This window comes from Hypomesus nipponensis, chromosome 9 (assembly GCF_054491055.1).
Source record: "Hypomesus nipponensis isolate SF chromosome 9, ASM5449105v1, whole genome shotgun sequence".
NCBI lineage: Eukaryota > Metazoa > Chordata > Actinopteri > Osmeriformes > Osmeridae > Hypomesus > Hypomesus nipponensis.
The window spans coordinates 14,452,487-14,479,111 of NC_140369.1; the positions used below are offsets into that span (position 1 = coordinate 14,452,487).

At 49.6% G+C, this 26,625-nt stretch overlaps 1 protein-coding gene across 1 annotated transcript in view; it reads right to left on the bottom strand.

The window, feature by feature from the left end:
* The window catches only part of arhgef10la (Rho guanine nucleotide exchange factor (GEF) 10-like a), a 94,206-nt gene that overhangs the window by 53,255 nt on the left and 14,326 nt on the right, over positions 1-26,625 (bottom strand). The window contains exons 4-18 of the mRNA XM_084705752.1: positions 25,067-25,254; positions 22,982-23,059; positions 22,692-22,822; positions 21,321-21,416; positions 20,148-20,256; positions 18,942-19,045; positions 17,530-17,607; positions 16,075-16,254; positions 14,533-14,649; positions 13,862-13,954; positions 12,076-12,246; positions 9,713-9,858; positions 8,479-8,654; positions 4,324-4,439; positions 1,275-1,402 (exon numbers count right to left, since the gene is read on the bottom strand). Of these exons, the coding sequence (XP_084561878.1) occupies positions 1,275-1,402; positions 4,324-4,439; positions 8,479-8,654; positions 9,713-9,858; positions 12,076-12,246; positions 13,862-13,954; positions 14,533-14,649; positions 16,075-16,254; positions 17,530-17,607; positions 18,942-19,045; positions 20,148-20,256; positions 21,321-21,416; positions 22,692-22,822; positions 22,982-23,059; positions 25,067-25,254 (1,911 nt within the window). The remainder of the gene's footprint in view (positions 1-1,274; positions 1,403-4,323; positions 4,440-8,478; positions 8,655-9,712; positions 9,859-12,075; positions 12,247-13,861; positions 13,955-14,532; positions 14,650-16,074; positions 16,255-17,529; positions 17,608-18,941; positions 19,046-20,147; positions 20,257-21,320; positions 21,417-22,691; positions 22,823-22,981; positions 23,060-25,066; positions 25,255-26,625) is intronic.

Genomic DNA, 26,625 nt, shown 5'->3' on the forward strand with positions numbered 1-26,625 from the left:
TAACAGGGCACAATGCTCTTGATTATTCTGTCAGAGCTCCTGGGGGTAATGTGGACTTGTGATTGGCTGGGAAAAACTTCTGGCAGCCTATTGGCTGAGCCCCAGGACACGTTAAGGTAGGCTGAGTGAAGGTGCGCAAGCTTCATCATCATAGTGCGGGAGAGCGGAGACATTATGACCCACCTTGTCAGCTATTATGTTTTAGTGCAGTGTGACAGAGAGAGAGATAGAGACAGAACGAGAGGGAGAGAGACAGAAGGAGACAGAAAGAGAGGGATAGAAAGGGAAAGAGAGAGAAAGAGAGGGACAGAGAGAAATAGAGAGAGAGGGGCAGAAAGAGAGAGGGACAGAGAAAGAGAGAGGGACGGAGAGAGAGAAGGGCAGAGAGAGAGGGACAGAGAGAGAGAAGGGCAGAGAGAGAGAGGGACAGAGAGAGAGAGAGAGAGAGAGAGAGAGAGAGAGAGAGAGAGAGAGAGAAGGACAGAGAGAGAGAGAAAGGGACAGAGAGAGGGACAGAGAGAGACACAGAGCGACAGCCCCTCCCCATTATAGAGGGTGTTATTTCATCAGCCGTGGCTGACATGACAAACGCCTCTCATCTACTCAGCGTCAGAGCGTTTCAGATCAGAGAATAACACTAGAGTAGAGCTGAGTGGAAGGGTTGTTTTGTCAAACTGTACGGTGTGGGTATGTAGTGGTATAGTACACAAATGGAACAACTGTACTAGTCAAGTACACAGAAAACTAATAGCTAAAACATATATTCCAGGTTAACTCATTATTCATTTTGAGTGTGTCAAATGTCCATGTAACTGAAAAAAATTGTTTTATTTAATTTTCTATTGTTATGTTCTTGATTAAAAATGCATACATCCTATAGGAATTATATGTTTTAGTGTGCATAGGTAGCCTTGCACAGCACAGTAGTATAGTCTACAGAAGGAGTACTAGTGGATTCACAAGTATGGTCTCAGGGGAGTCCCACCCGCAGAGGAGTGTATATGATATGTGGAGCTCGTATAGTCCTTTTATAGTTCTTACTGTACAGCACTGCTGCATGCAGTAGGTAGCTGTCTGTTCTGAGTGGCATGTGTATATAGTAAGACCCAGGACGTCCACACATACACACACACACAAACACACCCACACAGACACACACACAGTAAAACTCACTTGCCAGGCCTCCCAGGAACCTGCATGTGTACATAGCAATATGGTAAGAATACCAAGGGAATACCACACACACACACACACACACGCGCTGTAGGACTCACTTGTCGGGCTTCCCAGGCACCTGTAGGCGTAGCCGGCATTTGTTGGCGCTCTGGATCTGCTCCTCTTTCATCCGGATCAATCTCTGCAGGGCCAGACACCAGTCCTGGGCTACGGTGGTGTTCAGGTTCTAACACACACACACACACACACACATGGGCATACAAGGAAATACACACACAGGAACACATTCAGGAATACACACACAGAGAAACACACACACAGATAAAGTGAGAATTAAAGATGCTGACAGCTATGAGTGGATGCTATTAACAAAGTCAGGGACAGGGAATAGCAGAACCACAACTATTCTGTCACATTCTTCCATGCAAATAACAGCAGACTTGATGACTCAGCAACAGACTAGGATTTTGTATTTTATTTGTATGTATTCTTTTAGTTTGGGGACATTACGTTTTGCGTGTCATATATATTTCCAGGATGTTTGTGAATATTTCTCGTGGAGGGGAAGCGTAGCTTGTGCATTAGTATCTGTCTTCAGTATCACTTTGTATTCAGTGGTGGCGTTTTGATATCGTGCAACGCTCTTTATTGAAATGGCTCTCCAGCCACTTACATGAAGATGCTGTGCTGAGCAGAGCACAGCATCAACCCTTATGGCACGTTTACACCTTCAGACATGACATCTAGAGCACCAGCGCCCTACGCCTCCTTCCCTCCCTCCCTCCCACCCACCACACGCTCCCCACGGTCCGCTTGAATCCGATCCATTTCTGAAGTCAATGAGCCAGGCAGAACGACCGTCCTCTCTCTTTATTAGGCTCCACATCGTCGTTCTGTTTAGAAGCGCCGCCGCCGTCTGACGCTGAGGCAGGGGCCCGTGGAGACGGCGCTCTGGCTGCTCTCACTGCTCTCAGACTGAGGGCCACGTGCAACCCTCGGTACAGAGGGAGAGGGACCAGGCACCGCCACGCCCCCCTCAGACTCCCCCTCCGCCGTCCCCCGCACCCATTACACTGAGAGCTTTTTGGGTGATTGTTGAAGACGACACTGCTTGGTTGTTATGTATGGTTGTGTTTATGTGTTGGCATGCAGCACACTATGGGGATGTGTCCCGATTTGAATAACATTGTGTGTGGGAGAGAAAAAAGGAGGGGTGGGGAGAGAGAGAGGAACAGAGAGAGAGAGGGAGAGAGAGAGAGAGAGAGAGAGAGAGAGAGAGAGAGAGAGAGAGAGGGAGAGAGAGAGAGAGAGAGAGAGAGAGAGAGAGAGAGAGAGAGAGAGAGAGAGAGCAATACAGAGATGTTATGGATGGAGAGCGGAAGAGACAGAGTGGAAGACTCAGATATCAAATGATATCCTCAGTACCCTGGCACGGTTAGCATGGGAATATGAAGAGGATGAAAATGCAAGCATTTAGCGACTGATGACTTCAGAAACATTTGTACAATAGATGTTCTTTGATCACATTTGAACTACATATTTTAAATCATCTTTTGGAATTTCAAACGCCCACCCCCTCCACCCAACTCCCCTCCCTCCCCAAACTTTCTGTCACTGTCGACTCATTCTGTCTCTGTTGTTTCTCTCCCTTCTCCATTTTGCACAATAACACTTTTTACATTATATAATTTGCCAACTTTTAGTTTAGCAGTGTTTCCCCTGAAGTACATGCATTTACTGAAGATAGGGTTATGTACAGAGACAGCAACTCCTTCTCGATAGGCTTTCAACATACTCCGGTATTTTGAAATAGCTGCTTCATTAATAATTTGTCAAGTTGCAAGCATAAGCAGTTTGGAGCAAAGAGCTGTGTTTGTGAAGGTCAGACTGGAGCAAGAGTTTTAAATGGCTAATTTGCAGTAGCTGGAGACCTTGGGGGGGACGTCTGGGTTGGGTGGGAGGCTGGCTACAGCAGAGGTCTTTAGACCATGGAGGGAGGGAGGAAGGACAGGCAGGAAGAAGGGAGGAAGAGAGGAAGGGAGGAAGGGAGGAGGGAAGGAAGGAAGGAAGGAAGGAAGGAAGGAAGGAAGGAAGGAAGGAAGGAAGGAAGGAAGGAAGGAAGGAAGGAAGGAAGGAAGGAAGGAAGGAAGGACGGAAGGAAGGAAGGACGGAGGGAAGGAAGGAAGGAAGGAAGGAAGGAAGGAAGGAAGGAAGGAAGGAAGGAAGGAAGGAAGGGAGGGAGGGAGGGAGGACGGACGGATGGAAGGAAGGAAGGAAAGAAGGAAGGAAGGAAGGAAGGAAGGAAGGAAGGAAGGAAGGAAGGAAGGAAGGAAGGAAGGAAGGAAGGGAGAAAGGTGCGGGTGGAAGGAAGAAAGGAAATAAAGAAGGGAAGCAAAAAGGAAGGAAGGCTGGTGGATGTGAGCGTGAGAGGCCTATAACTGTAATTCAGACTTTCAGTTCAGTGTGTCTGCAGCAAAGCTACTTGCTATGTGTTGTCTGTGACTAGTGGTATAGCACACACTGCGTCCACCTCCCAGGAGTGGTGTGAGTGCTTCTATTGTGGGAAGGCTTCATTTCATTATCATTGTGCATCTCTCCCAGGCAGCAAGGTGGAGTTTTACAAGCCTCATACAGTAGGGGAGGTAAAATAGATTTCTACAGGATGGAAAGCCATCAACACTCTGCAACACTGAACCCAAGGTGAATATTGGTCTTCAAAGTAAACGCTTACTGTGCATACAAAGTAGTTTTTTATGCAAAAAAATTAAAGGGTTAGTCGATAGTTGGTATGGTTGTGATTTAATTGAAAAGGAAATATTTCCATGAATGCTTTGCTTGGAATATGGAGTAAAGTCCGTATAAGTTGTTGTATGTGATGTTAATCACAGGGTGTGTGCATTACAGCAGTGGTCTTCAACCCCAGTCCTCAGAGCCCACTCTCCTGTATGTTCTAGATCAGGGTTACGGCTGTGGTTGAGGCTGTGATTAAGGTTGCGGTTGAGGTTGCGGTTACGGTTGTGGTTGAGGTTGTGATTACGGTTGTGATTGAGGTTGTGGTTAAGGTTGCGGTTGAGGTTATGGTTAAGGTTGTGGTTGAGGTCGTGGTTAAGGTTGTGGTTAGGGCTGTGGTTGAGGTCAGCTGGTCACCTGGTATGTTCCCTGTAGCGTTCCCACCAGCAGCGTGACCTCCTCCACGACAGACAGGTCATGCTGGAGCTCCTGCAGATCCTGGTACAGACGAGGCGGACCTAGAACCACCTTCCCTGTGGAGACACACAGGTTCATCAACCCAACAGCAAGCAGAGGGGGACATCCAACCCAGGCCTAAGCCTAAGCATCTATAGTATTGTACCATTAGACCAAGGGGATTTCTTGGATGGACCTGTAAACTAAAATGTTCCCCACGTCGGTACCCTCTTGGTCTGGCGGTAAACAATCCCAGTTGTGTAAGATGCATGTAAGAGGCGTGTTATGGGAAACACGACAGCGCCCCTTGCAACGAAAGACAAAGAGAAGCCATAGTCGAACATGGTAGAGCCAGATTAGTAACTCTCTAGAGGTAGTGGAAGTATTCAAAGGAAACTTAAATGCGGAGAAGCTTGTGGTCCCGAACAAAGATGGCTTGTGTTCAACATGAGATGGGTCGATCACCATTAGTTGTTGGTTTGCAGAGGAGTGAATTTATGAGTAAAAAGCACGCAGAGAAATGTGACCATTTGGAGCTCTGAAGGCCTTTTGCCTGGCAAAGGGAATGCAGGTGTCTCATTAGATGTGAAATTCACCATCGATTCCAAACGCACTCTTTTCTCAGCCTCCCGCCTCAACCCCAGGGGAATCGATACCTCTCTCTCTCTCTCGCTTTCTCTGCGCCCCCTCCTACCGTCCTCCCCCTGTTCTCCTCCAGCCCACATCTCTGTCGGCTCCGGGAGGACGGCCTAATTAAATTCCGCGGCGAGATGTGTCTGCGTGGCTGTCCCCTGCTGTCAGCGCAGACGCACAATCAAGCGTCGCGCTGGCCTCCACGCTAGTGAGGCACGGCCTGCTGGGAGAGGCTGCTGGCTTTTGGTCCATTACGCACGCACCCACACACACGCACGTTCGTGGACACACACACGGACACACACACTCACGCACACGCTCACGTACACACGCACTCTCCGGTATGTGCACAAACAGCATATACTCATGCCCACACACAAACTCACAGCTCCACAGAAACACATACACACGCATAGGTAGCAAGAGTGAGCCGACAGCAGTAGAGAGTAGGTGAGAGACAGGTAGTGTACTTTTAAAGAGGCCCATTGTGACTTTTTGGGCTTTAATGAGATCTTTGACATACGTGGGCGCAGGCATATGTCATCTGAAAGGGGAGATCAATGGCAGACACGTCTGAATACAGAGAGCTGGGGCCACTCTGCGAGTGTGTGAATGTATGTGCAGTATATTGTCTATGTTGTCTCAGTGTGTGTGTGTGTGTGTCTGTGTGTTTGAATTGGTAATAGTGAGCATGTGAGGGTGTGTAATACAGCATGTTGACTCAGTGTGCATGTGTGCTGGCTCCAGTAACACTCAGGTTTGTTAAGCACCGCCCCTCCCCCTCCCCAAACCCTCCCCCGCCTCCGTTCCCCAACCCTCCCCCGCCTCCGTCCCCCAACCCTCCCCCGCCTCCGTCCCCCAACCCTCTCCACCAGCCCAGGGTTGGCTGGGGCCCCAGAGGTGAATGTGCTGAGTTGTAATCCAGCATAATCCCGTTGGCGAGCAGGGATTGCTTTTCACACCCAGACACGCTGATTGGCGCCCACCGCCAGGCAGGCATGGTGGGGGAGGCCGGGCTGCCCTGGAGCCCACTGGGACCAGACACCCCCCCTGGCACACCCCCCTCTCTCCTCTCCTACCCGCAGGCTACATCCAGGAATCTCATTCTGCTGGATCCTCCATCCTTCCATCCATCCATCCATCCATCCTGAGAAGCGATAGTGGAGCCAGCATTGGCTGGCAACCTGAAGGAATCCACAACAACACGTCTGAAAAACCCCAGGCTCTAGGGCCATGCCTGAGCAGACATGCACGCACACGCGCACACACACATTCCAGCTCTCGGCATGGAGGTATCTGCTAGCTGGGCATCCAGCAGTGAGTCCAGTGTCAATGGGAGAATATGGATGAGGAGAAAGGAAACAATGAGAGGGGTGTAATAGGGGTCAGAGTGAAGGTAAGCCTTTTTCTCTGTGTGTGTGCCTGTTTGTGAGTGTGTGTGTGTTCAGCTGTGTCTTTGTGCGGTTGCGTGTGTGTGTGCATGTCACAGTGTATGTGTGTGTGTGTTTGTGTTTGTGTGTGTGTGCATGTGCAGTTGTGCATGTAGTTTTGTGTGTGTCTATGCCATCCCTCTGCAGGATGGTAAAGCATAAGGATGAGGAAAGATACAGAGAGAGAGAGAGAGAGAGAGAGAGAGAGAGAGAGAGAGAGAGAGAGAGAGAGCGAGAGAGAGAGCAGACCAGACAGAAAGTAAGACAGACAGACAGACTGGAGAGAGACATAGAGAGACATAGAGAGACATAGAAAGAGAGACAGGCAGAAAAAGAGACAGGCAGAAAGAGAGACAGGCAGAGAGACAGAGAGGGACAGAAAAAGAAAGAGAGAAAAAGAGAGCGAAGGAGAGAGAGAGTGTGCCACACCTCCCTGAGGGCCAGCCTTCACCATCAATAAAGGAAAGCATCAGGGCCTGCAGGAGATGAAAAATGAGTCCATTTGGAGCCAAGCTGAGGGAGCGTGGGATTCAGGCAGGACGCCCTGCCGAATGACATCACAGGGGAAGGGGGCTAAATATAGCCGGGACAGCCTGCCTGAGTGACGGGAGGGGGGAGGAGCTCTGCCGAGGCGCGGGGAGGATTCTGGGAAGTCATGATTAAGGCGACAGAGGTTCGTCTCGTGCTGAAACTCCCAATGAAGAAATCCCCTTTTTCTGAAAACATGTAGGAGGTGAGAGAGGAGAGAAAGTGAGGGGGGAGGGAGACAGAGATAGGAAGAGGGGGGAAGAGAAAGGTGATAGGAAGAGGAAGAGAGAAAACGATATGTCGGGAAGAAGGGAAGAGAAGGAGAGAGAGAAAGAGAGAATCAGAGAGAGAGAAACAGAGAGAGAGAGAGAGAGAGAGAGAGGGGGGGGGGGAGGGAGAGAGAGAGAGAGAGAGAGAGACAGAGAGAGAGAGAGAGAGAGAGAGAGACAGAGAGAGAGAGAGAGAGAGAGAGAGAGAGAGAGAGAGAGAGAACCTCAAAGCTCACCTTAAATGAACGCAAGCCAGTACCTCCAACCTGTGAGAATGTGTTGTAGAGCTCAGCCTAATCTGGTGCTGAGAATCGAATCCCACACTCTTAACAGCTTCTGGTCGACAACCGTGACACGGAACCTTCCAGTAAAAGGCCCCATTAATATTTAAGTCATGGAACGGCAGCTTTTAAAGCCTGCGTGTCCCGTTACATCCTGATAAGGGTCTGTATCTCCACTTCTCCATGGCACATTTATCAGGGATCTCTTCAAACTCTATACACCAAGGAGGTTTGTGAGGGCTGGGGGAGGAGAGAGACTCTCACCTCGGCTTGCTATCTATCTACTGCTACTGGCTGGCTAATTGGAGGCGAAGAGGATGGGAACAATCTCAGCAGATTGATGACAACGCTCCCGATATGTTTGTGGTCTATCAGAGAGGGAAATGAGACTTGGAGGGCTGCTGCAGGGGTTGTCCCTACGTTACTTCTCTCTCTCTCTCTATCGTTTTCTCAAGAGCGCACTTCTCTCTATCTGAGATAAAAAGCGTCCCGGCAGATTTAAGGAGAGACCGTCATCACCATTCTGTCTGCAAACACGGCGTCTGTCAGGAGGACAGGCGGGAGTACTGTGTCTTTCCTGCCTCCGCAAAGACCGTGCTACAGCACCAGGACCAGACTACAGAATTATACTAAACACTACAACCAGGACCAGACTACAGAATTATAGTACACACTAGAACCAGGACCAGACTACAGAACTATACTACACACTAGAACCAGGACAATACCACTGGACCATAGTACAGGACGTGGAGCAGTACCATACTATAGGACTCTACTACAGGGCCAGAACCAGGATCAGCCTTGCTCCTTCACCAGGACAATACTACAGGACCAGAGCCAGGCCTGCAGACTGGCACTGTGTACCCGGTCATAGGGAGGAGCGGACCAGGCCGGAGAATGGATCCATAACATCCTGATGGATTGACGATGGGAGAGAAGGGGAACAGAGATGGAGGAGTGGAGGTGGTTTACCTGAAGCTCCAGCACCACCAGGCCTCTTGGTAGGCCATGAGGCCTGGAACAGGGCGTCCTTCCCCTGGGCAGCTTCCTGCCCTGCCTCCACCACTTGCACCTGCTGCAGGGGGGCGCTCCACTTCATGGTGTACTTGGGTCCCACCGGCACCAGGCTGCTGATGTCAGGGGGCCCCCTGGTGGTGGAAGGTGGGAGAAAACACACACAAGCACCACCCCCTCCACGAGTCAGTACCTCCGTCCCCTCCACGTCCTTCCTCCCCCCCCCCACCCCACACACACACACACACACAGACACAGACATACACCCCTCCTCCTCGCATTCCCTTTCCTCCAACAGCTCAGCTCCCAACCCAGGCACCAGGATGAGGAGCGAGGTGACGTTCTTTGAGGGTGTCAGGAAGAAAGGGAGGAGGAGCACGGGATTTTTAGAAGCCGTGTGATCGGCCGCGCTTCCGCCGCCGCGACGCCCCCCCCCCCCCCCCCGCCGAGTGAGGGCTGCGTTCCTATTCACGTATTCCTGTCACCGCGCCGACAATCAACGCGGCGATCGCTTTGTCACATTTCTAGAGTGCGAGGCAAAGTCAACTCCGGGGGGACCGGAGTTGAACGGAACGCGGGGCGATAATTACGTTGAAGGCTGAACAAGAGCTTTGAGCTACTTCTCCCCTCCGACAGGATATTTGGAAGCAGGGGAAGAGGATACAAACATGTCGTTGTTTGCCTATGCTCTGAGAAGATTTGATCAATGGTGCTGTCATTGAGGATGAATTGGAGAGGAACCAAAAAATCTTTTATGTCAGTGATCTAGGGCTCCTGTTGCTGTCGTTAAGCAGCTTGGAGTTTGTTTCAAGCTGATAAAGCGCCTGCAAAGCCAGATAGTGCTAAAACTGCCTATTAGCTGTTTCTCCTTTCTATGCGGTTTGCCAAAAATATCTCCGCAATGCCTCCTAGCGCTGCTGTGTGGCGTTGGCAAAGGCTCTGTGGGTCTGGAAAGCAGGCTGATGTGTGTGTGTGTGGGTGTGACTGTTTGCATGTCTGACTGAATGTACGCCGCGCACGTGTGTGATTGGAGCGTCCGTCTACATGTCAACTTGTACACGTGGGCGCGTGAGTGAGCGTGAGTGTGCGTGAGTGTGCGTGCCCGTGCGTGCGTGTGCGCGCGTGTGCGCGCGTGTGCGCGCGCGTGAGTGAGCGTGAGTGAGCGTGAGTGAGCGTGCGCTCGACCGCTTACTTGACGTTGACGTTGGCGCAGACGAGCGTGTCGTCGAAGAGGAACACCTTGCGCTCCTTGGACTTGAGCACCTGGCCCCGCTCGCCGTACACCGTCTCCACCAGCGTCTCACAGAGCACCAGGGTCCCCTGATCGGAGCTGAGCTGCTGGGGGAGACACACTGGCATCAGAGGGCACATCAAGAGGGCTGTCTGCAGGCAGACATCCTGCAGGCAGGCAGGCAGGCAGGCAGGCCGGCAGAGAGAGGCCCAGAGGTCAGAGCCCAGACACACCAGGACTCGATGGACGTCTCGTCTGGTACTTCTTCTCTCCCGGAGAGGAGACATGACACGCACACACACAGGGTTTTGTTTTGATGATGCATACACACACAGGCATGCCGGCATGTGGCTGTCTGGTGCACACACACACACTTAATGCTGTACACACACATATGGACACACCCAGCGGTACACTACCCACACACACATACACGGACAGCAATAATTTATGTTTTGGTATGTCAAAATAAACAAGGCTTGCAAGCTATGCTATCCTTAAGTCCATATGCTTGCTTGGCAAGGAGAAATTTAATAGAAAGCTTTTTTTATAACTTGGACTAGTCTTCTTTATGGCCAGCTAAATCAATGCAGTCAGTTTTATGCATTCTACAACAATCTTCTGGGGCCATTACAACAACGGCAGGAGTGAGGGATGGGGAATGGCGGAAACACAAGACAGCAGCTCTGATCCAGTGTAGCAGGCCTAATGCTTGATGGAAGAGTGGCCTGGTCAATAGAAACAACATTTCTGATGAATAATGAGTCCGGGTATTGTCCATATGCAGGGACGTCCACATTCTAGGGTCAAGATCAACAATATTATACGCCCCCCCCCCCTCCCCTTCGCCCCTCCTCCGCTTCGCCCACATCCCACCCCAGGAATAGATGGCCGTGTCAGGGGGTCAGTGAAGGGCTCGGCTCTGGATCAGAAGGTTGTGAAGATGAGTCATTAGTCCAACAGCACTGTGATGGACGGGACACAACTCTGCAGCTCCCCCCTCAGGCAGACAGCGGGACTTCTAGCCCTCTCCAAACCCCTGCAAGTTGTACAAGTGTAAGTGTGTGTGTGTTTACCTGAGTGTGTGGTGTGTGTTTTTCCAGGTTTGTGTGTGTTTTTTTCAGTGTGCACGTGGGTGTTTCTCTGTCCGTGCGCGTGCCTGCGCGTGTGCAAGGAGATCGACTGAAACAGAAACCTGTTCCCTCTCACCTTGTTATCTGCTCTATTCCAGAGACTTCCGACACTTCCAGACAAAGAATGAATATTTCATGGGATGGTTACAGAGTAATAGAGGAGGCTGCTTCCTTGTGAGAATTTGCCGTCTCACTGCCACAAATGAAACGCAGTGTGGAGTCGTATCAGCTCATCTCTGGGTCCAGAGAAAACCCAGGAACAGGCCAGCAAAGTGAGACAGAGAGAGAGAGAGAGAGAAAGAGAGAGAGAGAGAGAGAGAGAGAGAGAGAGAGAGAGAGAGACGGAGAGAGAGAGAGAGAGAGAGAGAGAGACAATGAGAGACAGTGAGAGACAGTGAGAGACAGTGAGAGACCAATAGACAGAATGACAGAGAGGGGAGGGAGGGAGGGAGGGAGGGAGGGAGGGAGGGAGGGAGGGAGGGAGGGAGGGAGGGAGGGAGGGAGGGAGGGAGGGAGGGAGGGAGGGAGGGAGGGAGGGAGGGAGGGAGGGAGGGAGGGAGGGAGGGAGGGAGGGAGGGAGTACAGTAGAAAAGCGTTAAGAGGAGGAACGAGTTAACTGGGGAGAGGAGTGTAAAAAAAGTGAAACTGCAGGAGAGAGAGAAAGAGAGAGAGTGAGCGAGCAAGCTAAGTAAAAAAATCTGGGATAAGGAGAAGAAGGCAGAGATAGCTTTCTCACGGTTTCCAATTAAATGTCTCATTTACCCACCTAATTCCTCTTATTCAGAAATGCATTTGTGGAGATTTGGGGTGGCAGGACTGTCATTTGGCAGAGGTAATGGAGGGGCGACGCCCCTGCCGGCACAGTTAGACACTGTTCAGCACTGATAATGGGCATCATTTCTAGGAAATGATTTTTCTAAATAAAACTGCTTTGCCAGAATAATGTGGAGGGGGGTGTAATGCTAGTGATATCCTGCGTACAGTAGACGCCAGATTAGTGCTAAGGTGTTTGGCTCACCCTGATAACACCACACTGGGACTCAGGGGACGCTGGGGTTGGGCCACACACTGAAACGGTTGATTGCATTTGATTGGTGTGTGTGTGCGTATGTGTGTATGTGTGCGTGTGTGTGTATGTGTATGTGTGTGTGTGTGTGTATGTGCGGGCAGAGAGCGGGCCCCTCCAGTCACCTTGCTGAGCAGGCGGTCGGAGACGCTGCGTGCCAGTTGCTGAGTCTCAGCGATCTGGTCGGCCACGCGCTTCTGTTGGTTCAACTTGTCGGCCAGCATCTCCAGCTCGGTCAGAGCCAGCTGCAGGGGCAGCCGGTCCACATGGGCCCTGGGAGTGTTCTTCAGCATGTCCTGACACACACACCGAGGGCAGGGAGAGGGGGAACGGAGAGAGAGAGAGAGAGAGAGAGAGAGAGAGAGAGAGAGAGAGAGAGAGAGAGAGAGAGAGAGAGAGAGAGAGAGAGAGAGAGAGAGAGAGAGAGAGAGAGAGAGAAGGATGCAAGGTGAGAATGGCAGTGTGAGGGAAAGGGAGAGAGGAGGGAGGGTATGAGGGTCAGAGACAAGGATAGGGAGAGAATAAGGAGGAGAGAGATGGACAAATAAGAGGAAAAGAACAGACGTAAAAAGTGTAATCATTTTGGTTCCGTATTTGTACAATATGCATACCTCTCCCAATCCAAGTTCATGGATGGCTGTGTGAGGTACTAAGCCAATCTGTGTCCACCGTGAGTGTGTTTATCCTGTGCTTTACATTTGACACATTTTAAATATAAACCTTTCATATGGAAATGTGTTTGTGTGCCTGCATGTTTGTTGCACACGTTGATGTGTGCAAGCCTACATGCGTGCATGCATGTAGTGCGTGGGTGCATGCACGTGTATGTATGGTATGTGGGTGTGTGTGTGTGTGTATGTGTGTGTGTGTGTGTGTACAGTAAGTTTCAGATGGGTTTATCTCTGTGTAATGTTTGATTTAATGCCTACACTCAGTCAGCTTAAGGCCAGAGGAAGAGGCCTCATTCTCATTCATAACTTATCTGTTGAATCCATGGATAATCAATGCCTACTGAGGGATGAAATAAGCTGCTGCAGTTCTGGTACGCAAAGTTCACGTCCAAGAGAAGAGGAAGAGTTCAAACTGAAATAGCAGACTGCTGCATGGAAAAACTTCTATCCATGGGCAGCTCTCGTTACAGGATGAATCAGGTTTTGATCTTCTGTTTTTAGGAAATATTAATCCTCAAAAGTAGGTCCCATCTCCCCACTTGCTTCAAACTTCTTACAAACTCTGGGAAGTCGATGTATTATGTAAATTCGTGGTTTTATATGTAACCGTATGAAGAACACTACACGATTGGTTTCCATGAGGCATTGAGAAGGTCCTGGCAACATGAATTGACAATCTCTCCCTCCACTTTCTAGTTATTCAGACTCTTTTTTTCCCCAAAGTTTGCGTTGCCATAACAACGTCTGGTGGTCGCAGCAAATGTTCACCTCCAGTGCTCGGAACACAAAGCGGCTCTGCTTCAAAACAGAAGGCCAGCCAGCTGACACTCGTCATCAGCAGGAATCTGCTCCACACCACGAACATAACAAAAAGACATCTGGGTGTGTGTGTGTGTGTGTGTGTGTGAGAGAGAGAGAGAGAGAGAGAGAGAGAGAGAGAGAGAGAGAGAGAGAGAGCGAGAGAGAGAGAGAGAGAGAGAGAGAGAGAGAGAGAGAGAGAGAGAGAGAGAGAGAGAGAGGGAGGGAGGGAGGGAGGGAGGGAGGGAGAGAGAGAGAGAGAGAGAGAGAGAGAGAGAGAGAGAGAGAGAGAGAGAGAGAGAGAGAGAGAGAGAGGGAGGGAGGGAGGGAGGGAGGGAGGGAGAGAGAGAGAGAGAGAGAGAGAGAGAGAGAGAGAGAGAGAGAGAGAGAGAGAGAGAGAGAGAGAGAGAGAGAGAGAGAGAGAGAGAGAGAGCAGCCATACCTGTAGCAGCAGGATGAACTGGGGGAAGCGCTGGATAGGTTTCACCATCAGTCCATATAAGGTGATTCGGTCCACACTACACGCCTGCTTCTTCTACAGGACACAGAAGCAGACCCAGTCACACATATTACACTCAATATATGTGTGTATTGAGCGGAGGTGGAGGTTGAGGCATCTGGGAGTGAGGTCATTCGGGTGTGAGTATGTACGTGTGTCTATATGTGTGTGTGCGTGTGTGTGTGTGTTATTGAGTGGAGGCAGAGGTCAAAGCATCTGGGAGAGAGGTCATTCTAGTGTATGTGTGTGTGTGTGTGTGTGTGTGTGTGTGTGTGTGTGTGTGTGTGTGTGTGTGTGTGTGTGAAGGTGTGTATTAGCGAGTGGGTGTGTGTGGGCCTCAGATCAGCAGCAGCAGATCTACATTCGCCCCCACTGTTTCCTGAGTCATCCGAGCAGGTTAGCGAGTCAGCTGGGTGAAAACCAGTGGTCTTATCTGCAATACATGATAGTACAGCCCATGGACACAGCATGAACTGTTTTGTCCCAGAGATCCCAGAACAAGACAAGTCGTTTGGTGAAACAGCGGTATCTACAGCTCTGGTCTAAAGGTCAACATTGCATGTCGGAGTTGAAGAGCGGACCGCCTTGTGGAGATATTCGGATCCGACGCTTACCTTCAAGAACTCCAGGAAGGCTGCTTTAGACATGCAGGCTTTCTTGATGAGCGCCATGGCATTGGTGAAGTTGTTCACATAATCGCTATAGACGTCCAGCACCATGGACTTGGAGAACTGGGGAGAACACAGAGGTATTTCACGACTGGGGGGAGAGGAAATGAAGAGGACTGGAGAGTAAAGGAAAAGAGGGGTGAATTGAGGAGGAGAAGAGGGAGGAGGAGGATGGAGGAGATGCTGTATGAGATGGTAGTAATCACAGATATTGGAATGTTGCTTTAGTTGTAGATGGGGTTCACTGGCCTTGTGCTCTCATTGCTTGGTTGTATTTGTTCAAAACCACCTGTCTTGAACAATCACTTAATTCCCTCTCAATGCCCCACTTTTTTAGTCAATAGACCACATCTGTTGCTAACAACCTCTGTTGATTAAAGAAACATGTACAAACACACACACACACACACTAAAGTCTCAAAGCACCTTTCCTTATAGTTTATGCTTCTGTTTCCGATCATTTTCAAAATCTTTACTCAAGTTACCTGAACACTGGAATTTTTCTTTCCGGATCAATAAAGTGAACTGAATAAAATGGGATTTGAATAGCCACAGTAACCAACTGACACACACACACAGACAGACAAACACACAAACAGACACACAGCCCCTCATGAATGTCCTTACAAGAAGGATACATCGGCAAGGAGAAATCAGTTTAAGCCTCCTCCTTTCCTCTTGACCTGAGGACACAGAATCAACGAGGAGCCCGGAACACCCTCCAGTAGCAGTGGAAAATGCTTCTGAGTGCTAACGAGCAAGCCTCGTGGATGACGTATAGTGCGGAGGAGCACAATAGATAGGAACGGATTCTACCATTATCATTAGTCCCTGAGCTACTGTCAGCCGTAAACACATGGTGGGGTTGATGGTGCTGTCGAGGAGATAGACATCACCGTGGTTTGACTTCATGTCAGGGCAGCGGTATGGCTGTTTACCACGTCTGAAACGTGGAGCTCGTTATAACCTGGTGTGGAGATAAGTGCTGTGCCGTGGTACTGGAACACACAGGAGAGTCGTCTTCTCTCACTTAGCCCCACAAAAAAGCTGTCTGATTATCTGATGCAAACAGGCAAGTGCCCACACTGACACAGATACACACACACACACACACTTAGAGTGACACAGATACACACAAATACGCACACGCATGCTGACACAGATACACACACACAGTGGCACAGATACACACAAACTGACTGACCCACAAACACGCACACGCGTTGACACAGATAGACAAACGCACACTGGCACAGATACACACACATGCTGACACACATACTGACACAGATACACACACATACTGACACATATCCACACACATACTGACACACATACTGACACAGATACACACACATACTGACACATATCCACACACATACTGACACACATACTGACACAGATACACACACATACTGACACAGATACACACATACTGACACACACACACACACACACACTAACACACAAACACACACACACACTAACCGAGGCCACAAACAGGTCTCCGATCTTCTCGCTGCTGTCCCACTCGGCCACGCGGGACGCCAGGGCGATCTGGAACATGGAGTGGCACTGTGTGATCTCTCTGAGACGGAAGAAGATGGGCCGGATCTTCCTGGGGCTCAGGATGCGGGGCTCCGCCTCCATCAGGGGCCTCTGGTACTCCTGAGGACAGAGAGGGGCCCAGAGGGAGGATGGGGGATTGGAACCCAGGCTTCTTGTGGTGGAGTAGTGGACACTGGCTAAGGATGTCAAATGAATTATTGTGCTCATCCAACTAACCTCCTCTTAACCAAAAAGGAACCCGCCCCCTCCCCCGACCCGCCTACACACACACACACACACTATGTCAGCCCCATGTCAACAGCTACCAACTATACTGTGCTATACAGTACAGAACTATTCTGAAGTAACCTAGACTGTATTGTACTGCCCTGTCCTGTGCTGTACCACTCCATGTACTGTACATACACTTTACTGTATTGTACTGTAATGTACTATACTAAACTATCCCTTCACTTGACAGTTCAATCAGAAAGATGTACCGAACAACATCACAGAGAACATGTTTGTAGCTGAGTTGCTTAAGAAGTCCATCGTGTACTATCCAAAATTGCGAGGTGATAATAAAGTGTGAAAATGAACATTTCAGGACAACAATGGAGGCTGGAACAGTGGCGGGATTGTTGTTCTACCCAACGATCAGGCCTGAACATAAATCATCTGCAGCAAATGAATTATCGACAGAAGGAATATGGATGGGGGGGTAACTCAGGCAATTTCGCCTTTTTTTGTGTCCCCTCAGCTCTAATGCAAGTCTGAATCCCCTCACTGTCTAATTGTGCTTGTGGCTTTGCATCCTGCTTGGAAAGATGATGGTTTGGCCATATCCCGTGACTCTGCATTTATCAGCAAGATGGACATGTGAAATCAACTCAAAAAAGACTTAATAAGAATAAAAGCGATGACAAAAGAGTTGATACTCGAAAGGCGTTAAATCCAATCGTTGGACGAGCCAACAAAGGCAGTGTGGATGATCTGACAGCCGGGCCGTTCCACAGAGCCCAGCTTCAGCACGGCCGGCTGAGGGACCCACTCCAGCAGGTGTCTCTTCATCTGTGAGGAGAGATAACTAGAGGCCCCCCCCCACCCCTCTACCCCCATCCCACCTTCTCCCCCACGCCCCGCCGCCCCGAAAACACAGATTAAAGAGAAAAAGACCCCCTCCCCCTCTCCTGTACAGAGACTGACAGCCTCTCTTCCCGGCATCGGCACGCCATGGCAGGCACCAGACAGGAGGTGATATCAGGCCTATTTATGCCTAACACAGAACAGTCATTTAATACAGATCACCGCTGGTGCTTTTGAAGTCTAATTGGTAGTGGTGATGGGATGTTACACCTGGCTGAAGATTTGCATGTATGTGTGTGTGTCTCTGACCTGTAGGATTCTGCGCAGAGAATCCAGGTAGCTGCGTTCACTCTGGATGATGGAGCCAAGGATGTGACGCCTCACCACCTGAATTCCACACACACACACACACATATACACACACGCACATGCGCACACACACACATGCATGGTCAGAACACCATCCATGAAACCCTACACACACACGGACAGAACACTCCCTAGCAGAACCACACTGGAAGATACACTGCTTCCAGAGTGCCTTAGACTTTGTTTTCCAGCTTTGTTTTGTCAAGGTCGCCTTCTGATGAATATGTCATCCTGGCTTTCTCAGTGGTGGAAGGCCACATGGAGAGCAGCAGCTTGTTTGTGTGTTTGGCAGCTTAGCCCGAATGAGGCCCTGTTTTCAGTGGATTCCTTTGAAATGGTTGGCCCTGTATTTTACTGTGGCCTATATTTAACCAATCCAATCACACAAGGCAGTCTTTAAAGTCGATGAAAGGGCAAACTCTTTTGTTCGAGGTCTTTCGCATCCTGTAGAGTAAAATCCTGTTGAACAACACAACTGTAGACAAACTTGTTTTGTGGTGTTGAGGTAGGATAAGGGAGGTCTTTGTACTTTAGATGGTATAATTGGAAGTGGACTATAGGGATGGAGGTCTGGAAGTGGACTATAGTGATGGAGGTCTGGAAGTGGACTATAGGGATGGAGGTCTGGAAGTGGACTATAGTGATGGAGGTCTGGAAGTGGACTATAGGGATGGAGGTCTGGAAGTGGACTATAGTGATGGAGGTATGGAAGTGGACTATAGAGATGGAGGTCTGGAAGTGGACTATAGTGATGGAGGTATGGAAGTGGACTATAATGATGGAGGCCTGGAAGTGGACTATAGAGATGGAGGTCTGGAAGTGGACTATAGTGATGGAGGTCTGGAAGTGGACTATAGTGATGGAGGTCTGGAAGTGGACTATAGTGATGGAGGTATGGAAGTGGACTATAGTGATGGAGGTCTGGAAGTGGACTATAGGGATGGAGGTCTGGAAGTGGACTATAGTGATGGAGGTCTGGAAGTGGACTATAGTGATGGAGGTATGGAAGTGGACTATAGTGATGGAGGTCTGGAAGTGGACTATAGAGATGGAGGTCTGGAAGTGGACTATAGTGATGGAGGCCTGGAAGTGGACTATAGAGATGGAGGTCTGGAAGTGGACTATAGTGATGGAGGTATGGAAGTGGACTATAGGGATGGAGGTCTGGAAGTGGACTATAGGGATGGAGGTCTGGAAGTGGACTATAGTGATGGAGGTCTGGAAGTGGACTATAGTGATGGAGGCCTGGAAGTGGACTATAGGGATGGAGGTCTGGAAGTGGACTATAGTGATGGAGGTATGGAAGTGGACTATAGGGATGGAGGTCTGGAAGTGGACTATAGTGATCTGACCTGCTGACTGCTCAGTCCCTCCGGCATGGCGCTGAGGTGGGCTGGAGGGTGTTTGACATCGGACTCAGCCACATCCAGGTACCCAGCGTCATCCTCCACATCATCTGTGGGAGCACGCACACACAAACACACACAGAAAAGAACACATGAAATGACAAACAAACGCACACACAGAGAACACATACACAGAGATCAAGCCTCAGATGTTTGGGTGCAGCAGAAGACAGGCCGGGACACTCATAGACCCTGACATGCAGGTTTATTACCTCAAAAACATGAAGAGATCCCTACTCGGGTAGAAAGAGTCGGTTAAAAGACAGAAGTTTCAAACAGCACTGTGTCTAGGCGTAAAGAGGCACACAGACAGCGTGACTGCAAGAGAAATGTACGTTCAAACACCCTCTCTTCTCTGCAGGAGGACAAAGGCGTTCAAAAGACTGAAGACCAAAAAAAAAGATCCTCCCTTTCCCTCCTCCAAAAGCATGAAGGCATATGAAGAGCTTCCCTTTGGTAGCACCATTCCAATTAAAGACTCTGGAAAGCTAACAGAGTGTCTCACAGTATGACTTTATAACGCTGGGCAGATTCCACTGATCAACGGCTAAAAATAGCACCGCTGCGTCTTTCTACCGTGCTCCCCGCGATCGTGTGAAGATTTGTCGGTGTGGTGGCTGTGGTGTTATGGCAAGTTTGCGAGGCTGTTCAGCGGTCCATTAACGGGCGCTAATCTACCGCCATTGTGAGACTAGGAGGCTTCCTGCGGCGCAGCCTCGCTCACGTGATGCTCACAGAATAGTTTGTCTCTCACATCAGATGCGTCCGTTGGCCCCAAAGCATGTCTTTAATCTGAGCATGGCAGATTGAGCCCAGCGGTTTACTGAGAAATTTCTCACATGATTTTGACGATTTCTTTCCGCCCCCACCCCCCCCTCCCCTCTTTTGAAAAAGGAATTGGAAAAGCAATGGGAGGCTTTCTCCTCGATCTGCTTCCAGCATTACGTTTCGCCTGGGCATGCATCACAGACACCCAGCAGCTTATTTACGTGAACTGAGATGTATGGGCTCAAGTCTTTCCGAGAAACTCTGTGGGCGTCACTTCCCAGGATCCTCCTGCGAGAAGCAGGCCAATGTGTTCATCTCAAATGAAAGACATTTGGCAAACGGCTTCACAGATCTATTGGCGGAATTGTTCTAGATTTCATTTACCTGACGGGTCCTTCCTGTGGAGGAACGAGACTCTGCGCATGAGGGCTATTTTGGTCTTCTCCAGTCCATCCTTGGTGCCACTGCGTGCAGCTTTCATGAGCTGGTTAACCTGATCCAGAGACACACGTAGAGACAGACACCAGTTAGCCCAGTGGCAGAGGAAGAGGCACCAAAAACGTAGGCAGAAAGGTAGAAGCCACACAGAGTAGAGACGACAGAAAAAGTGGAAGCCACAAAAAGTGGTGGCAGCAAAAAAAAGTACAAGCCAGGAAAAGTTGAGATGACATGAGAGTAGAAGTTCTAAAAAGTCAACTCCAGTGAAAAGTACAGGCAGCTAAAAAACAGTGAACTGGTCCTCCAGGAGAGAGGACTCCCGTAGACAGAGAGAAAAGAAAGAGGAGAGAGGGAGAAGGAGAGAGAGGCAGGCCGCTGTGCTCATCAAGCCATCAGGAATCCTACCATCTGCCTTGCTGTGTGGGTCTAGCATGGCTGATCTCTAATCAGAGGCTGGGAGCAGATCATGGAGCGATCTCAGAGAGATTAAACCACCAGGCTGAGCCCCAGATTTTGGGGAAGGGAAGAAAGAAAGGATGGAGGGAGGGAAGAAGGGAGGGCGGGCGGGCGGGCTAAGAAGCCAGCAGAGTGGTGTATGTACAGGGCGGGAGACTTGATGGGACCACAAACCCCACCCTGAGAATGGCTAAGGCTAGGCAACCCCCCGCACCCCCCCGCACCCCACACCCCCAATCCCCTCAGCTTCCCACAGCCTAGAACCCCTCCCATGGTGATAGTATTTTTAAATGATGCCACTTCAGGAAACTAGGTCATTAATTGTGTTTGTGTGTGTTTGTGGGTGTGTGTTTGTGGAGGGGGAGGGGGCAGAGAGAGAGTGAGAAACTTGGCAATGTGTTTCGGTAAGTAAAATAAGCTGTAATGCTACTTCATAATGCATGCGTCCCATAAAGTCCTGGTGGGAAACCAAGCAGACAGGCTCCTGGGAGAGGCCCAGGCAGGAGCGAAGCACAGGAGCGAGAAGCACGACAGCGTGAGCAGAGCACAGGCCTGGAGGTGAAGAGTGTTAGTCGTTTCCTACAAGGGTGTTAGTGTCCCTGGCATTGGGGATGACGGGAGGCAGGGTCCTGCAGGCTCTGGCGGACGTCGGGGCTGCAGTACCTTGGTGTCATAGCCGTGCTTGCCCCCCAACCTCATGGCTAGCTCTCGCTTGGTCCTGGCACAGCGCTCCCTCAGCCGACGCATGTCAGGGGAGAGCTAGCGTACCGCACCGGGTATCACCGCGGTGACGACAAGGGTGGCGGCGGGGGGTGGAGGGGGGGCAGGGAATGGCGGGGGCGGGTCACGTTAAACCACACGGAGCAGCCGCACACAGCATGAAGGGAGGGGGGGGGGAGGGAGGGAGGGAGGGAGGGAGGGAGGGAGGGAGGGAGGGAGGGAGGGAGGGAGGGAGGGAGGGAGGGAGGGAGGGAGGGAGGGAGGGAGGGAGGGAGGGAGGGAGGGAGGGAGGGAGGGAGGGAGAAAGGGAGGGAGGGAGAAAGGGAGGGAGAAAGGGAGAGAGAAAGGGAGAGAGAAAGGGAGAGAGAGGGAGGGTGAGAATGGACAAACGGAGGGGAAAGGATCAAAGCAAAACAAGCAAGGCAACAGCAGGATTAATCACAAGGATGGAGTGCGGAAGCTTAGAGCTGTGCTTTGGTCAAAGGGTAGAGCTGGCTGAGACTAATAACTGTGATTCGTTGGAGGGTAATGTGTGCCGTACTGGGCTGTCATGGAGGGAGCTGAGGGGATTTTCATAAACTCACCACTGTAATTACCTCAGCTAGGACCACAACATCCCTCTCTTACAGGCTAACGCTTAGCGGGACTCTGAATTGAACATTTTGCAATGGATATTCTGAGGTGTCTCCCGAATGATACCCTTATCGTTGCCATTTCCATTATGTAAAAATATGTAGAGAAAAGACGAGACACTAAATCTATGCATTAATAATTCTTCCACTCAGCAAAATGCCAGTATTTGGTTTACTCCTAGCCTTCCTCTGTGTTGTAGGCACAAGGATACATGGAGGAGACAATTACAGCTTAGCAAACAACAACATGAGCCCTGAGGACATACTGCCCTCATGTGGACAACAAGGAAACTGCTTCTACAAAGACGCCACAAGCTGTAAAGAGCAACCCCATCCATGAAGGCTGGTAGTTTGGAGAGCCAGTGATACCTTTTCAAGTCTTAAGACGTCAAGATTCCTCTCAGCTCAAGAAGCAAGGGCAGCCCTCTACCAAGCGAGGCCCTATTCATCTTTCATGATCTGCACATGCATCAGACAGTCCTCCGCATAAATAAAGAACAGATTTTGTGGAGTGTGTGGACGTGGCGGGGAAATATTCTCTTTGAGCTGTGTTTCGCGTCTTACACAAACAAACGCTGCAAAGTCATTGGTCATCATGGCACACGGCTCCTCCAGCAGCCAGTGCGTGCTGTGTGTTTGTTCAGTGCGTGCAGTTTGTGCAGTGCATGCAGTGCGTGCCTACCTTGCTGCGCGTGGGGAGTTTGCTCTCGGTGTCTGACTGCTCGTCGTAACTCTCAAACTCACTGGAGCTCCAACCGTTGTCGCGATCTCGCGCTGCACCCTCTCTGTGAACGTCTTCGTATATTATATCACCTAACACACACAGACACGCACATACAAACACACACAAACAAAACATACATTGGCAGAAAATACACACAAATGTTTCGGAGTGTGTGTGTGTGTGTGTGGAGGGGGGTGGGGGGAGGGGGTTCGGGGGCGGTTGGCCCTGGCATTGCTTCTGATACTGACCTTCCACAGGAGAGAGCAGCCCCTCGCTAGGCACATCATCATAGATCACCTCTGGACTCTCTGGCTGTTGGTCTGCATCTGCCACACACACCCCATGACAAGAAAAGACACACACAACATAAAACAACAGGAAACATGGAGATAAACACTGTTGAATGTGTTGACCCCACGTTTGTGATGTGTTTGTTTGTTCTCTCCACTTCGGTTTGTCAAGTATTGACCCAATTCTCTCTGTATGCTCTACAGGGTTTTTCATTAACTGCTTTGAAGGTGTTTCAGTCCAATTTGGTTTGGTGTGCCTTATCGATTGCGTTTTAAACTGTGATTTGTCTGCAGCCATTTTGTTAAGCCTCAAACATCAACAATTACTGTTCTCAATTAATCTCAGGGGCCAATAGGAGGTATTTTCTATGACATGAAGTAGCTAGGATGGATTAGCTAGGCTGGATTACCCAATGCTGCTCAATCTCAGTCTTGGACAGAATCTTTGAGAAAGATAAACTGAAAGTTTTTCTGAAAGATAAACTACAAAAGGGATGAGATGTCTATTCTTTCACTCTGTCTTTAAATCTCTCTACAGTATCTCTCCTTCCCCCCCCATGTCTTTCTCTCTCACAATCTCTAGCCTTCTCTCACTCTTTCTCTCGCTGTATGTCTCTTTACATATTGGGAGAACGCCTCTGTCTCTCTCCCTCCTTCTCTGTTTCCAGAACTGTGCTGAGACTGAGAAGGAAATAACACCATCATGGCTATTAGCAAGCCTATCTGACGATTTGCAAAGTGACTGACAAATTCCACAGGGAACCTGTTAGTTCAAACACATGGAAGCCGAAATTCTACACTGCGTTTCTCACTCTCATCCAACTTTTCCAGAAGACAACAATGGCGTTCATGAATTATTCAAGATTATGCAGATTGAATCAGCACTGTCTCAAAACCCCTTCTGAGGCTCCTCTGAAGGTGAAGGTCATGATGAGGTGACAATATTCTCATAACACAGGATATAACGCAATCACTGGGATGGGTCATGGAGGTAAGCTTTGCTACAATCTGGAGAACGGTGTCTTCTCCTATGTCTGCAAGGGTGAGCAGAGAGGTGAGAAGGTTTCTGATTGTTTTAAGCTGTAAACAGGAAATGTTTCACCAGACATTTAATGGGTTCAGCCCTCGGTCTGTTAGAAAAATAACAACCCACTCCTGCAATTACACAAATCACCTCTGCTATATCCGTGATTGTTAACGTTTGATAAAAACTGAAACCCAAACGTCTAAGCATGTTGTTTTTCTTTACAACAGTGGAAAGGCACAAGCAAAATTGCTATAAAAGTGCAGCTAGACTTTAGGGTAGCCTGCCTAATTCAGACACATGTCCTTGTTACACTTTTGCAATAACCTACAGGTCCAAACCAATGTTACTGTGTATTTACAGTGCATGGAATTTGCATAATGATTATTAATAAAGGTAGTAGTATTGGATGTTGGATCTACGGTAAATTAATTCATTAGTATTTTGGTACAGTTATTAAAGTGCAGGAAATTACCATCCCTACTTCATTATAAACTCAATAGAACTTATTTAAGACTGTATGAAACAAAGACGCATGAAATATTAACATGAAAGGTACAAAGGACAGACAGTCTGAGTGGGTGCAGGGGAGGAATGTAGCCAAGTTAATTTTAGCAGTCAAACTCCTTGCTGTGTATCCACAAGCCTCTTTCAAATACCGGCAGAATTGCTGTCTGAGATGAAAACCAAGAGTAATTTTTCGTTCTGGAAATATACTAATAGTCTGGTATTGATTTCTTTCCTAAATTAACTGGATTCTCATCTTGCCCACGAGGACATCAAATCATGAGAAAATCAAGAGAGAGAGTGGGAAAGAGAAAGAGAAAGAGAGAGTCCCACAGAGACACAAAGAAGGTTACAAAGATAATGTGTTTTCGAACACGGTCCTGTTCATCTAAATCAATGTCAACAAATGCAATACAGCCATAAGAAAATAATGGACAATCTTTGACAGTGAGGTGCAGGGTCAGCACACAAGTTCTCCTTCCCCTGTCATCATCCATAGTTGGGTTCTGTACCTTCAGAATGCTCCAAGGGGCCCGAGCTCTCCTTGGCCGTGTCCAGACTGCAGTCCTCTGAGCTGGGCTGGCTGGGCTGGCTGAGCTGGTCCCCCACGTGTGGCTGGTCCCCAGGAACAAGGTCTCCTGTGGCCCCCTCCCCCACAGATGGTGTTGAGGCACTGGGCTCGAGAGGGCAAGCAGAGGTTCTGGAAGGATCCAAGTAACACAAACATTGAATAGAAGTTACTGGTTGCCTAACTGACTGTCTGTCTACCTGCCTGCCTGACTGACTGCCTGTCTTACCTGCCTGCTTAACTGACTGCCTGTCTGCCTGCCTAACTGATTGCCTGCCTGGCTCTTTAGTAATGTTTCAGAGTGATGGTATGCAGTCTTGTGCTAACATTCTCCCTGTCCCTCCCTCCACCGAGGGTAGGCCCTCACCTCAGGCTTGGTAATCCTTCTTTCCTGTTTCACGGACCAACACTCAGTGTGCTACTGTACAGCTTGTTGCTCATTACTCCTTCATTCCAGAGAAAGGGAGGAGAGTGGAGGAGAGAGAAAGGGAGGAGAAGGAAGGGACATAAGCTGGGGGCGGTAGTGTGTAGGCCTCCCTGTTGTCGAAGCATACCAGGCCTCCCGGAAAAGCTTGACAGGACACACATGCTCCAGCCCCCCTGGAGAGCTCTGGGTCCTGGGTCGGCGCGTTTCACCCCCAGGGAACAGGGATGTGGGTGGAATAGCATCTCAGCTCCTCTCAGTTGGAGCTGGATGGAGCCTGGCTGGCGCAGCTAAACAAGTAGGACAACAGCTTGAAAAACCTCCACACCCCGTCCGCCCGGCTGCCCTGCATCGGCCCCAGAAAGCTTCTCCAAGCCTGGGAGTGTGGAAGGGAGCGTGAAGAGGTTCTACCCACTGTAGTCACTTTCCAAAACAAGCCTTTTGACTTTTAACTAAGAGTTATTGCCTTTCTCCCCAAGGGCTGGTCCTTAATAACCTGTCAACCAGCCAACTTAGCTGAAGCTATGGTGATGCTAATGGGCTAAGAGGATGCCCTGGGGCAGGCAGGCATTAACAGGCCAACCCTTGGCGTGGCGGAGCAGATGTAGTTGCTGACTCAGCTACTGTGTGGCTGGTGTGGAAGTCTTCTTGAAGAGCTGGCTGGTTCCTATCCACGCCTGTTCAACCAGGACAATGCCTTGTTTGTCCAGAGAGAAATTCAAATATAATGACATGCATCCTCCTACAATCCTGCCTCAGTCTCTCACACCACTCGCACTTCATCCCTTCATCTTTCCATCTTTCTGCCGCAGTCAGCGACACCAACAGTCTCGCCTCTGTTCATTGCAAGTGGGACATTGACTTTAAGGATATCTTTAATGGCAAAACTGAGAGAGAGAGACTTCGAGAGAGAGAGAGAGAGAGAGAGAGAGAGAGAGAGAGAGAGAGAGAGAGAGAGAGAGAGAGACAGACAGGGTTAGATATTGATAATGAGAAAAATGTAGAGAGAGAGATTATAATTGTTTGTTTTGTGATGGATGATGATTAAGTTCTGTGATGTGTGTTCATAATTACATGTT